This window comes from Branchiostoma belcheri, unplaced genomic scaffold (genome assembly GCF_001625305.1).
Source record: "Branchiostoma belcheri isolate BF01 breed outbred unplaced genomic scaffold, Haploidv18h27 scaffold69, whole genome shotgun sequence".
Lineage (NCBI taxonomy): Eukaryota > Metazoa > Chordata > Leptocardii > Amphioxiformes > Branchiostomatidae > Branchiostoma > Branchiostoma belcheri.
The window spans coordinates 494,705-512,106 of NW_017804342.1; the positions used below are offsets into that span (position 1 = coordinate 494,705).

Below are 17,402 nucleotides of genomic sequence, written 5' to 3' on the forward strand. Positions count from 1 at the left end.
CATATTGTTATGTGTTATGCTGGGCGATATGAAGGTAAACATATTAATGCATTTGCTTTGCAAACTTACCTTTCTCATTTTTACTTCTGCTTTTTATTCAGGACCTGTACATTTACTTAGCTTATAAAAGTATAAAGGTGCTACACACATGTAGTACAATAAAGGTCTTACATTTATTGGTTTAAAGAAGAGACTGCTTTACTTTTATTAAAATGCCATTGATATATTTTAACAAGGAATGTAGGACATTTTAATGGTCTGCCTTTTCGCGCATTATCTAAGGGATGAAGTTTTACAGCCTTACTAGTATATTGTAAACTCTTTTATTCTAAAGTTATACTTTTTTTTCAAAGCAAACTTAAAAGACTTTAGAATACTTTAACTATACTAGTAAGGAATCTGGATCACATGGTTCTTCCCCCCCCCCCCCAACAAAAGAGCCTCTAAGCTGGTTCAAATACAGCGTAGTGGCCTAAATTAAAGCGTGGGGGGTCAAAATGACAGTTTAGGGCTACGATCAGACTATTTTAGCGAGAACACTGCATGTATAACTCACTTGCTATGCACGGTCTTGTATTGCTCTCCTGTCAGGCAACTATGAAACGCTAGGCGTCGCTGCTGCACTGTGTCGCACTGCGCTAGTAAAACATTCAAGATGGCGGTGCTAACGAAGAAGCCGAGACGTGTGGAGCGCAGCGGCGGGAACAACTCATATAACAGCAAGGTAGCGGTATACCGAGATCTATAGGCCATGAGCTAAACGTGCACACTATAGAGGCTGTCTCCCAGCCATGGCACAGCCAAGAGTAACGCTCTTTGTGAACAGGAGTCGCGAGAAGGGTTGTGTGTGCTTGCTTCCGTCTGATTTCGAAGAGCTCCTCAAAATCGCCAGTCACAAGCTGAGCATTGACGCGAAGAAGCTCTACACGGAGCAAGGGGCACTTGTTGACGAGATTGAAGTGATCAGAGACAACGACGTGCTGTTTGTGTCAGCGGGAGAGCCGTTCTTTGAATCAAAAACAAACCGAAAGGAACCGTCAAGAACTTGTCATAATGGAGCCTTCCGCCAGAGAGCGCAAGTAGACCACGACTTGGACGGCCCATCCCAAACTGACTGGATTTCAGTAAACGTTGGAGGGAAGTCGTTCACAACCACCAGAAGTACTCTGGTGACGAAAGAGCCAGAAAGTATGCTTGCCAGAATGTTTGACGACGAATCCACAAGCCTGTGGTCACATGCAAGGGATGAATCTGGAGCCTATCTCATTGACAGAAGCCCTCTCTACTTCGAACCCATCTTGAACTTCCTCCGACACGGCCGACTGATTCTCAACCAAGGAGTCAACCCTGAAGGAGTCTTGGAGGAGGCAAAATTTTTCGGAATCTTCACTCTCGTGGAACTACTTGAAGATATCATCAAGAGCGGAGAACCCGTCGGAGACGGGACCCCGCTGACGAGACGAGAGTTTGTCCGTATCCTGATCGCGACGCCGTCTAACCGCGAACTCCGGATGCAGGGCATCAACTTTTCCGGGGCGGACCTCTCCAAACTAGACCTGAGATACATCAACTTCAAACAAGCCAACTTTCACAACGCAGACCTCTCCGGAGCCAACCTGGCCAGCTGTTCCCTCGAGCGGGCCGACCTCTCGAAGGCTGTCCTGGAAGGAGCGAATCTCCAGGGCGTGAAGATGGTCTGTGCGAACCTGGAGGGTGCCTCAATGCGGGGGTGTAACTTCGAGGACCCGACAGGCCTGCGAGCAAACATGGAGGGGTGCAACATGAAGGGCGTTGACCTGGAGTGTAGCCAGATGGGCGGGGTCAATCTGCGAGTTGCGACTCTGAAGAACGCCAGTCTGCAGAATTGCAACTTGAGGGGCGCGATTTTGGCGGGGACGGACCTGGAGAACTGTAACCTCACGGGGTGCGACCTGCAAGACGCGAACCTGCGGGGGGCGAACGTGAAGGGAGCCACGTTCGAAGAGATGCTGACACCGATCCACATGTCCCAGTCTGTGCGATAACTGGTGCAAAAACTTCACCTGTAGGATGTGTTTTATTAACGTATACATAAATCTTCAACATAAATTATGTATAGTGGGCCTACTCTCCGAGCAGATCATGTATTTCAGAGTATGAGTGTCAGGACTTTGTTCCAGAGACTAGCCTTGCACCAAGTAACATTACTAGTAAGTACTAGTACACAACAAGGGTCACTGTTGCCCTAGTTTTCCAGTGAACTGCCTATATGAAATATAGTTTGAAGATGCTAAACCCAAGTGCAAAGTACAGTGAAAGAATATAGCTTGAAGCTGTACTACTTTGTATTACAGAACATGAGCAAGGAATCTGCAATTTTATTGCTGCAGTTCAAGCCATGATGAATGCTGAGAAACCGTCTAGTATATGCCAGGCATGGAGGAATGAAAAAAAGGCCAATTCAGTAGTACTAGTACATGGCTTGTCTAGTTTTATTTAACTATTCTATGACATGAACTAGACTAAATGTTGCCCCTGCATTACATTATCCATTGTTATATACCGGTAATCTTGAATTTTTAGATGTTGCAGAATGACAAAAATAGTTGCAAATACAGTAGAGCTGTGCACTGGCAGTACAGTCTACAGACACATTTTTACTATGTATGTAGAAATTTGTCAGTTATTTTATTATTTTACTTTAATATTTCTTTCAAAGACAAGGAAATTAAATGTTTATAGATGTAGGTATGCTTAGACAACAGTGTTGAATATGTTTGGTGTACAGTGTGTATCGGGTAATGTAGGACAATATCAAGGCTGTAAACAAAGTGAGAAAGGTTATAGTTTAGAGGAAGTGTCCATAAGCATTGTATGTAAAAGTGCAACTGCAAGTGAAGTTTCACATTTGTAACCATGCAAAATTATTTTCAGCGTGTAATCCTTATTTTATACTGCAAAATGGCCTTGTATTTTGTGTCTTATACATGTACTTCAAGAGACCATGTGTTTGTCTACTTATTTGTAGATGCATGTACTGTACTACAGAAAGTAGAATGATGCTGATATCAGAAAAACAAACAAACAGTTCATCATTATATATATTTACATGTAGTACATGTACTAGATGTGCAAAGGTTAGATGTAACAGGTTGTTCAGTGTAATATAAACAAGCTGGCATGTTATGCTGTAGGGCAGTTCTGGTATACCAGCTATACAGATACAGGTACTGTGGACTTAATACCGGCATTGCTGTAAGCCCCCTGTCATGTATCGCCATAGTCGTGAAGTTTATAAATGAAGACGACAGAAGAAGGTGAAAAGAGGTATATAGTGGGGCAAAAACGTGACGAAATGTGCAAATGTCGATATAGAGATGGATATAGTGATATCCATATCATTATAGCACTATGTATTAGATGTACATCAGATATCAGAATTGTTCAGTCAAAAGTGATATTGATGAGAAATAAAAGCTAGTTTTTGATGTAATGGCAGTGGTTGTGAGCATGTTTGAGTACCAGTAACAGAAAAAGTTGACCTTTTTTTAAACCCCAAAGGGATGTAAACTGTTGGTCCCTTGCCAGGGAGTTAACACACGTCAGTATTTTCTATGATGGCCAGTTTTTTTTTGTTTTTTATTTTATTTAGAAAGGCCAATCAATGATAGGCTGCTAACCTGTTTAGTTACCTGCATTGTATAAAAAGATGTGGGTCCAAAAATAGTTTGAGTGGGCTTTCAATTTTTCAGATTTAGAAGAACAAATTATCTTATGGTTTACGTTTCTCTGGAATAGCAAAAATGGATTTTTTGAGGTTTGACTAGGGCTTTTTGTTTTTGAATATTTGCTGTGTGTTAGAATTCTGTAATGTCAAATATGGCCGCTGCGAGGCGCTTCTAAAAAGTTGCACTGGGCATGCGCCCGAGCCCTCCCATCCGCCATCTTGGGCTGTGAAAAGAAAAACACAGAACACATGCAACTGTCAACAGCACGGAAAAATCCGCAAAAACTTCGAAATGGCGACGTCTCTTAACGCCATGGTCGAGGAACCCGAACCAGGGACCCTTCCACCGCCAGGAAAAGTCAAGGAAGGTGGGTAGAAGTCTTAATTTGGGGTAAAAACAAAGCCTTTTGTGCGGACTTTCTGGTACTAAGGAAGTCGGTTAGACCAACTCGAGTCCGCCAAGGCCAAGTCTCGGACGTTGGACGAAAGACGGAAAAAATCTTTTTATCTGAAGCTTTATGTAAAAAATTATGTTATCTAATAAGATTATAAACTTAGGAAAATTACAAAGCAAGGCGAATTTTCAGGTATTAAGTACTACAAATGAAAAGCAACCTAAACTCTTGAAGGGGGAGGGAGAAAGATGATACTTAGTTCCGGTATCTCGAAAAGAAGAGGTTTTTGTTGACAACACTTGACAAAGTTATATATAACATTAACTTTTAAATGCTTTAGTTTGCCATATGTACACATTCATATACACTAGAAATGATGAAAAAATAGTAGAATCCTCAGCCCTTTGTTCCAAATTATGGTAGGTTTGAATCGTTTTGCATTATATTTTAATGTTACATAATTATATATAACGTTGTATTTTTATACTAGTACTTAGACTAACTTAAGTTAGACGGGTATTTTGACATAAATGTTACGAGATTTAGGAAACCATGGCTTCTCAGTTGAGAGAAAAGCTTGTGCAAAATTATTGTAAGAATTTTATAACCATCTAATATAAATTATACTGTGTTTCCAATCAATGCTAATAAAAAACACATACTACGTCCCAGTTGTAGTCTATAGCCTAATACGACTATTAGATCAATGTGTTTATTTGTCCCCAGTGGCTTTTCTGTGCCCATTTGCCATGTATCATTAGCAAAATCCGTTGATGGCTTTGACTAATGTAAGATCTAAATGTCAAGCTAGTTGAAAAGGCATCACGCTTCACCTCAGTTGAGGATGACAGCCGTTGTGCTAGGTCTAGTACTTGAATAAGTACTGCAAAACTCCTGCAGTGCTAAAACTGTGCTGCATGTATCAATTAACTCTGTGGGTACTGTCCTCTGGTTATAGTGGTAGCCTTTTCATTATCTGGCAGTTTGGTCTTCTAATGTATACTCTTACTGTCTTAGCCACGTCATTACCTATCAGATCTCTAGATCTACTTGTTCATTTCACTCACATTGACATAACAGTCTTGTTAAGTCCACCCTTTGTAACTCAGTGACATAAAGGGATACCCATTTACCTGTTCGAAGCTGATAACAATCTTTGCAGGACCAGTTTGATAATTGACTTCATCCGTCATAATCTAAATTGCAACGACATGAAGGTTACACAGCTGTCAGTATCAGTGTTGCAGAAAATGGTAATTGGAACATGTCGTAAAAAAAGCCAACATACATGTCTAGTTAGTTGTATCAAACAACTCTATTCTGGTGACACACTAAGCAGGATTAGAGTTAATCTGGAGATTTTGTTGTGGTCCCAAGACCAATCCTTTGTTACCAGTATCATATGGTTTTAGCAATTGTGTAAAAGACACAAAGTAGAATCATATTGTTGTTTACCTAATTCCCTCATATTTTTTGTTATCACTCAATACATAATGATGTCAAATAAAAAAAGGCATACTATACTAGTACTACAAAAGGTCTTTCTTTTTTTTTCCAAGCTTTTTTGTATGCTATAGGTCAGTAGACTACTGTCACTCAATATGAATTGGACCAACATTTTGAGGCACACCCTACAATCTAGCCTTGACGCCAGTTGATTTTGCTGCAGTGGCTGTGAAAAATTTCCTAGGGAGTATGCTGGCCTGCACTGGCTCTGGAAAACGTCTGGCATCCAGGCTACCTACAATCCTTCCTAGTGTAAAGACTCCAAATCTTATCACTTCCTGTCAGCAGTAGCAGACTGTGTGTACTTCCTGTCAGAGTGGGAGGGGGGCTTCCTCTGAAAATCAATACCTGCCTATTGTAGAGAGTACTGTCCAAGCAGAGGTTGGTGGGTAACCGGACATATTAGAAAGGTCACAAACTTCCCCACCAACGTTTGTTTGGAGAATAGAGATTGTTTATATCAGAAGAACATTAAGTATTGAGTCACTCACTCACTCATTTAAAAAAGACACTGGCACTGTTTGGTTGTATTTGTCATTTTTTGTCATTTTTTATATAAAAGATAATACAAAAAAAGTACAAGGCCTTTCCAAGGGCCTGCAAAATGAATCCACAAAGATCTGGCATCCTTCTAACTATACTGTATTATCGCATGTTGAGATTGAAGTTGTAATCATACAGACACACCCAGCCTGAATACCACTGGGATCATGTATTGTTGGACCGCTTCCCAATTAAGTATGCTATAAATCCAACTATTCACTAGTACTGTGCAGTCACTCACTGTTCCCTGGAGAATGTCAAAATCAACCGCTAGTTTTGGCTGTGCTCCCATAACTTGGCATTTTGGCAAGGACAGAGTGTGTCTAAATTCTAATTCTACACGTGAATCCTCAGTAGAAATGGCTGTACCTCTATCTCATTACCAACTTGGGCTGTAAGTCTGGCCTTTGGTTGCATATTTTAGTGTTCTGATATGAAAGATGTCAACACAACCTTGGCTGCAAATCTACTCCAGTGATCAGGTTCATTGCCTTGAAATTAAAAAAAAAAAAAAAGATTGACCGAATAGTATCACTAACAATGAATTATTACTAACATTGTTAGTGATAAAGTGTTGTCTACTGTGATAAAAACTTGAAACCGCCATAGTGGGTAACCAAGTCAGACTCATATTCACTGAACCAAGCAGTACAGGAATATTGTTCTTATTCATGAAGATCTGTATATGTGACTGACTTGTTCCTATCTGTCCACAGTGCGACGAGAATGGGCAGTACGGGAGGACGGTGCCTTCGCCATGCAGCTTCAGGAGGAGGAAAGTGAGTACCATTATAGAACAAAACCTAATTACAGATCTTATTGCTCCTTTTCCAAGCCTGAATCTGAAATGGGAGCTCAACCTAACTTCAAAATCTTAAAGAAGTACTACAACAAAGGTTTTATAATTTTATCTGACACTTAGATTAGAAGTTAGATGCCAAGAATATCCTGTATACTGTAGAAGTATCAATTGAGATGTACAAATATACCTACATATTAGGGTGCACCCACAGAAAAAAATGGGTGCAATTTTGGGTGCACATGCACCCAGTATTTTGAGCCCTGCTGTATAATGTATAATATTGTTGACCCCCAGTCGAGCAGCATTACTCGGGAAACATCAGTCGGCGCCGCACCGTGCGGAAGGACCTGGTCGTAGCGAAGGACGTCCAACACGAGGAGGATCGCGTCGTTCAGGAGGCACTCATGAAGAGGATCGAAGAACAGCGGAGAATGTAAGACATGATTTCTTTCTGAATAGCAAAGCTCTTTATTCACAACCACTTGTTTTCAATGACCGTCTGTCATCTTTATCAGGGCAATTATGACTGGTTCACTGTGCACTGAAGAACAGCAGAGAATGTAACTTATTGTAAGATAGCATTTCTTCTGATTAGCAAAGTTCTTTATTGACAACCACTTGTCTAAGATGACTTGTTTGATGACTGTCATCTTCATCAGACAGAGCAATTATGACTGGTACACTGTACACTGAAACAAGATGTTACTGGTTCGTTGTGCATATATTATTGTAAATCACTTTGTACTCTTTGTATACTTTTAAATTCACAGTTTTTACGGTCACTTCTGTACTGCAAATTTATCATTATCGCGAACTTTCTTTCTTCTGCACCTGCCTCCACTGTGAACATATACGAGTAGTTGTGCAAACATGTCTTTTTCTCAGACCATGAAATTTTGCCGCCACAAATTGAAAGTCATTTACAGTATATCGCATTCATTTGACTACCTGTTAATAAACACGGATTGTTGTTTCTGTGTATGTGTGTTTGACAGAGAGGAACTCGACCGAGCTGTTGCAAGTAGCATGCAGGAAGCCCTGGAGAGAGAACAGGAGAGAAAAGTCTTTCAGAAGGAGGCAGATGAGGTAAGGGACTATACATCAGTTCTGTGTCCTTTACAGACAGAATTTATCAAACATTCACAGAAGGAGGCAGATTAGGTAAGGGACTGTCACACAAGTTCTGTGTGCTTTACACAAATTACAGACAAAATCTGTAAAACAACCACCTTACAACTCTACATGACATGAACTTGCAGAAAGAACCGTATGAGCACCAACATTTCTACAGCACTGTATGACACTCATGCTTTAGGAATAGTATACATGCACTTCAAGACCACTGCAGACACTACTTAAAAGTTCCAAGTACAAAACATGTAGACGAAGCATTTTCAAGTCATACTAGGATACTAAATTTATTTGATTTCTCTACTTTTCTGTAAGGCATATATGTACACAAACGGCAGGCTAAGAGTTATAGTATCTGTCACAGTTTTTATTTTGTTGTGTTGTGTTTTCCTGTGATGGTGACCCCTTGTTCCCCCTGCACTAGTTGTGGCTGAAATCTGAGCTTGACGCCCAGCGGAGACAGGAACTAGAGGACGAGGTTAGAAGTCGTGCCAGAATCAGAGCTGTCTTTCTACTCACCGTTTCTCTCTCCACCTCTTTCAGCTACCTGAACCTTCCTAAACTCTAAACACCATGTAATGCCTGGCTCACTCTCAGTAACAAGACTTTATTCATTTTAACATATCTACAGTCAAAATAATGCTTTATAAAGAATATGTAATATGTAATTGTTGAAGTCACAGTGACAGTAACAGTGTGTTTTTGCTCTTTTTACATTCTTTCTGTGACAGTATGATGTTAAGTGCATGTTTCAGTTTCACATCTAAAACATTCATGTATGGTTGTCAGAAGCATCACTGTAAAATCCTAACCCAAACCTGCCCTGCTGCTGGCTCCACGTCCTGACAAGCTGGTCATGTGATGTGCTTCAGCCAATCAAGATGCTGCATTAGGTCATTGCGGATGATGGGGTGTTGCAGTATATTGGCATGCCTTCTAAAATAAACAGCCGGCATTCATGGCAACCTGAAACATTGATGGGAAACCTTAGATTTTTTAGCTGAGGTTGCCTAGTGGGTAACCTGAGAAAAAAACATTTTAAACCCAGGGATGTCTCAGACCCGCTGTGCTCCTTGCTTAAACAATACAGTCTGCTATGTACAATGCATTACGAGTTTTGCACAGGTGCAGTACGTTCTGCCGATGTGCTGGGTGTTACCTTCGCAAAATGAAGGACATCCCTACTAGAATGGGATGTCTGAGACCTGCTGTGTTCCCTACAGGAGCTGGCTAAGAAACTGCAGGACAGAGAGAGAAGACGGCTGGAGAGAATCAGCGCCAAGAGGAGAGAGAAAGCAGCGGAGGCAGAGAAATACCATCGGGACGCCGCGGCTGCCAGGGATGGAGGTCAGTAAAACTGAAAAAAAGTTGGTCTATACAAGTCAAAGTTGTGTTCTCTTCATGTGAAGGTTTTGAAAATACTTTTTTTTCATGTCCCAAGTGCCTCAGCAGATAGCTTGGAGCCTGAGTTTGCAAGGATATTTTGTTCAGTACAATGTATTTTCTCTGTCCTCCCACAAAGTTGCATTCTCTTCTTAAGAAGGTTTTGCAAGGATCTTCTTTTTCCCCTGTCCTAGGAGCCTCAACAGAGATCGGAAGGATAATTTGTTCATATTTATGTTTACTGAAGGAAAGCGTTTTTGCTCTGTTTCTTCTTCCGTTCAAAACACTGGTCAATGACATGAATCAGACTGTCTGTCACCATGGTGCTGAGTTACATAATGTTGCAATTTTATAGCAGGAGGGATTTAGACTCCTGTCTGACTATATACATGTATATGAATGTGTTTGAGTAAGAATTAACAAAGCAGACCATATGAAGGTAAACCTTATGCACTTGCTTTGCAAATCTTACCTTTCTAGTATTATGTTAAGAGTTTATCCCACTGGCCTCCTAAAAAGTGAAGATTTTGAAAAGATATTTTTTCCTGTCCAGGTGCCTCGGCAGACAGCCTGGAGTCAGACCTACAGCTGATGAAGGTGGGTTCACCTCGCCGCGCCGTGGACCTCCCGCCGGAGGGTTACCTGGACGACTTTGTGGAGAACAACGCGGACCCGGGTCTGAACGACGACAGCTGGGTGCCACCGGAGGAGCGGGAGGAGGGGGAGGGGCAGGCACAGGGGGACGACGTCATCGTGCCGCGCCCGTACGAGGCTGACGAGGTGAGAGGGGCAGTTGTAAGATTGGTCTCAGGGATAGTACTCCTGCAGGAACAACCAGAATAAGAAATAAAGGTCCCATTACACGCCATGCAGAGCATAGGGATGATGCCCATCTCCATTTCTGTAGCCCTTGGTTCACACAGTTGCGCAAGCACTATAGCCCACTATAGCCCAGTGGTAATGTTGTGTGTTTGACCTTCCCATACTCTTTCCCATAGATGAGTGCAAAGCAGAGAAAGCAGTATGAACCATTTTAAGGTCTTTGGTATGACCCGGCCATTTAAAAAGATGAAGCACCAATGAGAGTCCAATATAGGACTCATGCAAAACTGAAAAAAAAGAGAACAGTTTCGATTGGAGCCTATTACAAACTGTATCAACGATGAGCTCAAACTTAAATTCACTGTGACTGGTTGAAAGATTGGTTATGTTACAATTACAAACATGTAAACAATGATGAGTCAGATGCTCCCAAACACAAGCCTTATGAATATGAACTCTTTCACCAGGCCTATGCCAGACTTCTGCAGGAACAGGAGAAACAGAACGTTAACGTGGCCAGGAAGGACAGAGCAGTCGCCTCTACTGCACAGGACGAGGTAAGACTTCTGTGCAGGGTAGATGTAGACGGTCTGGGCATTCTGCATTTCAGAAGTGTGAAATTGCAGTGTAGTCTGGTATCAGTGGAAAAAACAGTATCAAAACCCAACATTGAGAGAAAAAGATTCATAATCCTCACCTTGTTACAATAACTTTGCATTTTGTCACTTTAAGCTAAGTAAAGATGGGATTAAACTGGATTATTATGTCTTTTCTTAGGAAATAGCCAGATATTTGCAGGACCGAGAAAGACAACTGTTTGTGAAAGGGATACGAGAGAGAGCCAAGATCAAACACTCCAAATCTGATCATTCCCACGTAGGTCCAGTCATTACAATTTACATACTCTGAGCCTTACATGCGCATATAAACTTTTGTCAATGCAGCTGAATACTAGTAAATGAAATAGAGCCAAAGAGAATTAATATAAGTCAGGGCTTGAAATGCCACCTACACAAGCAGGTAAGATTGGAGCTGTGCTAGTATTTCTGTCTACTTAGTATCTGCATATAAGATGCACTAGTACAGTAGGTGTATAACTATAAGGAGTTTACTTGGTGTATTGACTGTCACCACCTAAAAATCATTGTTTCAAAAAGCTTGCTTCATCCCCACAGCTACAACATAAGCTTCAGCAGGATTATAAGAGACAGGTCTCGGCCCCCACAACTGCTAGTGTAGTACGCGGCAGTAGTGGTGTTCACGGCACCAGTGATTCGGCGGCTGGGGCAGTCGGTGGCTCGGTGGTTGGTGCGACTGGGGGCTTGACGGCAGGGGCTTCTGGAACCGGCTCCCACGATAGGCGCGCGGACTCGCGAGGCTCCAGTCTGGGAAGGAACGAGACTATAAACACAGAGGTGAAGGTATGGTGGGCATGCGGTGGTAGAGAATGTCCTGTCTGGAACTCAGAAACGTTTCCCCAAATCTAGGATCTTCTAGCCTGGGTGCCAGACTGTTTCCAGGGCCTACATAGGCCAGTTCCTTGGCTCTAGGGCAAAGGAATTCATACCATAGCTTCCCTCAGTTAGGCCAGTTTCCAGGGCCCACACAGGCCAGTTCCTCAGCTCCAGGTTAGGCAGCAGGGAGATGGTTAATGATATAGCTTCTGCATTGCATCAGCTGAAAGTCATATGAAGAAAATAGTTGAAGAATGGTCTATACAGTTGTAAGGCATCTGGAGAATCTGGAAAGTAAATATGCAAACTCACTGGAGCATATGGTAGCCATATGGGCAGTTTAAGCCAGTTTTCCTAAGTCCTTTCATCCTTCTTTAAGCCAAAGTGCACAGAAATGCTCACATATGACACTAAAAACAGATAGTGGTACGTAAGAGTAAGGAATAATAATGTAAACATCATTCTGTAATACAAATTTAATAGATAAATCATAAACTAAAAAATAATTGCTCCAACTAAGCGATAACAATAGTACAACAAAAATAAATAAGAGAAGGCTGTATGTAAAATTGGCTTTTCAACAGTTTTTCAGCAGCTATGTTACTAAGCTTGTATTTATGTTTTGTTTTGTTTTGTTACTAACAGCGAGTAGGAGGGCTCTACGTTGACCTTGGAAGACAAAGTCATGACCTCCGTCACAGACCAAGGACAGTCCATGTAACTAATAAACAGTCATGTCATGCACTCTCTAACTCTGAAAAAAATCACCATAATAATATTAAACAAGCACTTTCCAAGCCTTAAACTGTCTATGGTAAACTGTCGTAAAGTGTCTATGGTGAAAAGTATCTGTGTCTTACTAGTATCTGGCTCTTCTATCTGTTGCACTTCCTCCCTCACCCTCAGTGTATTGTAAGTTTGTATGTTTACAAAATGCATGAGTAGGACCTGTGGCAGTGTGCACTTAATTATCAAAACTATCCTGTAGATAAGTCTCTGAAAGTGACATCAATCAATTAGTTACAAAATACTTTTACCAAAGTACCAAAAAGTGAGTGCTTATTGCTCAAATCGTTGTAAAGCAAAACTATTGAAAATTGTAGCAATAACAATGTCTTATCAGAGCAAATAGAAATAACCTGTCCTACAATAATGAGATCAGCACAAAAATATAGAAATTCTACCCCTGCAATGAAGAACTGTAAAGTGTCTTTCTCTTGCTACAGAAAAGGGTATTCTACTTCTGTCCTCCTGTCCTACCTACATAGTGTGTGTGTAAGGTTGCTAGACAAAGTAATGTGCTAGACTTTACAAAGTAATAGATAAAGTAGATAGCTGGTCATGGAAGTATATGACACAACAGTTGAAAATATTTTCCAGGCTGTTTCCAGGGTACTTTCATCTTTGAGCTCCAAATTTGGTTCAGGATCAGGGAGTGAGGTGGTAACAATGAGAATATTTTGTAAAAGGTGGTGTACGTTGTAGCTGGAGGTGTTGCTGTTGTCTTCATGGCCATAACTAAAATATACCCTCAAATTTAGCTTTTAGACTTAAGGGATCCTTGGTAGGTGTTGTCCACTCACTCACTATCTGTTTTATTGTCTGTTGTTCCCCATCTGGAGAGGGTTAGACATACTTGCACGTGGATGTTCAAGGTTTTGTGGTAGATTGGCAGCTACTGTGCTCCTTTTGGCTAACACTTTGAAGACTTCTCGGAAACTTAAAAAGGAGGCTCTTAGAAAATTCAAACTCTACTACTGGTACTAAGTTACGGAGATAACTTGCAGACATCTCCAGTGACATCCAACACTCTTCATTAGTGATGCTGAAGAAGAGTCACTCGAAATGTCCGAAAGTTATCTGTAACTTATACTTATCCAATAGTATAGAGTTTGAATCTATGAGTACTGTTTACCTTGATGTCCAACCTTCATCAACTTAATAAGAAGGGTATTTTGTCTGGTAAAGAAAATGTTCAACATTCTTAAAGACAAAATGTCTACAGAATTGGGTGAAAGAACATCTGTAGATGTGGTACTAGTGTAGGTATGAACTACCTTTTTTTTTCATATTTCTTCTCCCCAGGCTGTGCGAGATGTTGCCCCGGACTCACAACCTCTACAAGACGTCGCCGACACGCGGTCTCGCGGCGGCAGCAGTTCATCCTCCTCCCCACGAGGTACCACCAGCAATGACTCTACTCCAAACTTTGAAAATATCAACATAGCCAGTTTGATAGATCCGACATGCCGAGACAGACCGCCCGAACATCTGACCTCCGAACAACAAGGGGGTCAGCACTGGGTCAGCGTGAAGAAAGTAAACCTACCACCAACCGGTAAGGTTTGGTGCCGCCATGGCCTGTTAACACTGGTCCTAGTACACTACTGGAGCTAGCATTGGTCTGTCTGCATGCAAGCATGACCCCTATTCTTCTTGTAACAGACAAGCTGTAAAGACACCTCTATGTGCATGGGTATCTTGGACTGCACATTTCTGGAAGACTAAAACCTCACTATAACTTGGTATCAAGATCACCCATGCCTTGTGTACCACATAATACGCAACTCACGACTTTCAATGGAATGCCTAACTGTACTATTTCTTTGCTAAAACTGCTTTTGAACAATCTCTGTACCACTACCATTCTGACAATACCAAGGATGCTAAAATTGCTTGCATTTCTCTTGAAACACTTTTTTACTCCTTGTGCGATGCATGGTGTATCTCCAACACCTATCCTGTTGCATGATGTAGATTTCTAAAAGCTCACGCTCACATTGTAAATTCTTCAGCCAACCTTGCCTCTACACTTGGTACTAAATGCTAGCTCCAGTAGTTTACTGGGACCCTCAGTGTGTGTGTGTGAATTTGGTTTGGTTTGGTTTCTGTCATTTCACTGAACTTCATTTCCCATTCTCGTATTGATTGATTTACCTGCTGGCAAATCATCTCCAAATTCTATGGACTAATTATTGCTTTGTAGAAAATCTTCAACTAATACATGATGTCAAAGGATCTGTTTAGAACACCCTCCAGTTTAATTTGGGAGTTCCAGTTTAATTTGGGACAACCTCCCAAATATCATTCACTTTAAACCCAAATGGCCAAATATCACATCTGGTAGGAACAAATGAAGTTAGGAATACGTAGCCATCATTGATGAACCCCTGGGGACTAGCCAAATTCTGCAGAATTCTGCGACCTGGATGCAGAATTCTGCAGAATTCTGCAGAATTCTGCGACCTGGATGCAGAATTCTGTGCAGAATTCTGCAGAATCCTGCAGAATTCTGCGAACTGGATGCAGAATTCTGCAGAATTCTGGGAACTTAAACCAGGTTTTCCCTCAGTTTGGTGAAGTAAAGCTTATTGTTGAGTGTTAAAGGCGTGGCAAATCCTGGGGGGTCTTTAGCCTTGCTCCCTTATACCTGTCACATTGTGCACAAATCAACCAAATGACGAGTCTGCGAGCTCTAAATGACATTTTCATTGACTCAGTAATATATGTCCAGTGTTTTCTCCATCAGAGCACAATTTTTAGTGATCATCAACGATTTTCAGGAGTTGGCAGATAGTTGCTGTGCACCAAAACCCGACTTGACTCCGACAATCATGGAGGTGACAGAGCTCTGCCCTTGGGCTCCATCAATCAATTAAAAATTTACCAACAACTAATCAATATTGACTGAATCATTAACTTTTGCCAGGAATGTTTTGTCTCTCCTTGTCGGTGTGTAAGAGGTAACGCCATGTCATGTGAGGTTTCCTATTACATGTACATTGATGTATTCCCTGGGCAATTGCCCTGCCTCACTGGCATTTATTGTAGCATTTATTGGTGATGTTATGTTCGCCATCCAGCAAAGTCTTGCCGGTCTACCTCCAGGCACCCTTCGCGTGACCTTTGTTTGCCCAATTACCCCGATAGTGCGTTCTATAAGCGCCATATGGGTGGGTTATGGTCATTGGAAGTTGCGAAAAAGTTATCACATGGATTTTTTTTCATTTTTCAGAGACAATACGTACCGTGCTCTACTATCATGTAAGCCTTTACCCTTAATTAGCTCAGTGCAAAAAGTGTTATAAAAGATTTTTTCCTGTAAGAAAAGTAGATTTCAGAACAATCTATACCTACAGACCAGTACAACAGACCAGGGGATGCTTGAAGTGTAAATTTGGTCTATGATTAAAACAAACTCCTGCTGCCCCCTCCTTGAGATATACTTACTACATGCGCAGGTGATGGACTGATAGGGGTGAATATTCTGTAGCAGTAAATAAAAGGAATCTTACATGTTTAGATACATTGTGCATCCAGAGTGTACCTAAAAGTGTATTGGATGCGGCTCTTGTGGGTGCTTACAAATCTTAGATTGCTACTGGCTTGAGCATTGATTAGTTATGGTCCCACCCACATGATTGTTAAAACAAACAAACAAATCCTTATAGGGTTGGCCCACACTCCTAGAAAATCTTCATTAGTCACACCAGGGCTCCTATCAAATCTGGCACACATGTACATGCATGGTATGTGTGTGCCTGCTAAATACCTTCATGACAGGTGTCCTGTCCCTGTGTAACACTAACTCTCATTGGAGCTTCTCCCAACAGAGGGAGTCAGGCTACCCTACCAAACCCAGCTGTGACACCTACTCAAGCAACCCCCAAGTTAAGTTGTTACAGGTCATACAGAAAGAGAAGTGTTTTATAGCAGTTGACTCATGATTACTTATTAGATAGACCTGCCTGCAACTTGATAGTCAATAGTACAAAATAGTTTGGATATAAAAACATACTGCCGAACAGTCATCATCAAACATGCAGATATCTCTGACTGGTTGTTTAGTACTGTTCTGTGTCCTCAAATCAGTGTCTGTGTCCTTAAATTGTTTTTTCCCAGTATTCCTCCACCAACAGAGGCCCTCTAACAAAAGGTTGCCCCTTAGAGGTTGACCCAGTGGGGGGAATTGGGGTCAGCTGAATGACCAAAGAAGGTTGGCCTGAGCCACCCATGAAAGAAATGCATTCCTGAGAAGGCTAGCTCAAATTATTTTGTTCTACTTCTAGACTGAAGGAAAATAACCAAAAGACCTGAGAAAAGTACTGTCATATCCTATTAAATGCTAGATGTACAGATGGATTATATCTCCAGTACGTGTATCGAAAACACACACAGACATGCACATATGCACAGAGATTCTTTGCTACCTTGTAAGATGAAAGGGTATTTAATACATTGTATATCCCATTTCAGATAGAAAGTTGAACAAATTTGCTTTATAAATCTGGTATTCAATCCAATGAGCCATTTGTATGGCCATGCTTCAGTTCAGTTTTCAATGACGTAACTTAACACAGAGCTGATAACCTTGCAAAACAGTGTTTCCTACAAGCAGGCACTCATAAATGTAAAAACAGAAATCTTTTTCTTTATTTTGAAGTCAGAAAAAAATGAAGAGGTAAGTCCGAGAACCAACAAATTAAATTGGTGTGGCCTTATATCCACTCGGAATACTAGCCTCTGTCGGCTAGGCCTCTGTGGGTTTTGTGTGTGTTTGGGGCTTCAGGGCTTGAAGTTTACCTGGACTTCAAGTTTAACTAGTGGATGTCAAAAAGGCTGACAATCACAAAACAACATAGACCCCCCCCCCCTGGGGA

General features: G+C 41.4%; 2 protein-coding genes across 2 annotated transcripts in view; both read left to right on the forward strand.

Annotated features, from left to right (window-relative positions):
* Positions 1-622: 622 nt before the first annotated feature.
* LOC109484228 (BTB/POZ domain-containing protein KCTD9-like) lies at positions 623-3,084 on the forward strand. The gene has a single exon (XM_019787489.1). The coding sequence runs from the start codon at positions 792-794 to the stop codon at positions 2,022-2,024; it is 1,233 nt and encodes a 410-aa protein (XP_019643048.1). The 5' UTR covers positions 623-791; the 3' UTR covers positions 2,025-3,084.
* An 820-nt stretch (positions 3,085-3,904) lies between these two features.
* The window catches only part of LOC109484193 (translation initiation factor IF-2-like), an 18,713-nt gene continuing 5,215 nt past the window's right edge, over positions 3,905-17,402 (forward strand). Inside the window, exons 1-13 of the mRNA XM_019787431.1 lie at positions 3,905-4,074; positions 6,867-6,929; positions 7,247-7,385; positions 7,948-8,038; positions 8,508-8,561; positions 9,307-9,430; positions 10,020-10,246; positions 10,756-10,845; positions 11,066-11,164; positions 11,464-11,709; positions 12,388-12,459; positions 13,123-13,182; positions 13,828-14,080. Of these exons, the coding sequence (XP_019642990.1) occupies positions 3,999-4,074; positions 6,867-6,929; positions 7,247-7,385; positions 7,948-8,038; positions 8,508-8,561; positions 9,307-9,430; positions 10,020-10,246; positions 10,756-10,845; positions 11,066-11,164; positions 11,464-11,709; positions 12,388-12,459; positions 13,123-13,182; positions 13,828-14,080 (1,594 nt within the window). The 5' untranslated portion in view covers positions 3,905-3,998. The remainder of the gene's footprint in view (positions 4,075-6,866; positions 6,930-7,246; positions 7,386-7,947; positions 8,039-8,507; positions 8,562-9,306; positions 9,431-10,019; positions 10,247-10,755; positions 10,846-11,065; positions 11,165-11,463; positions 11,710-12,387; positions 12,460-13,122; positions 13,183-13,827; positions 14,081-17,402) is intronic.

Bases quoted from the DNA above. Each gene is read 5' to 3' on its own strand.
- LOC109484228 (XM_019787489.1), top strand. From the start codon at position 792: ATGGCACAGCCAAGAGTAACGCTCTTTGTGAACAGGAGTCGCGAGAAG.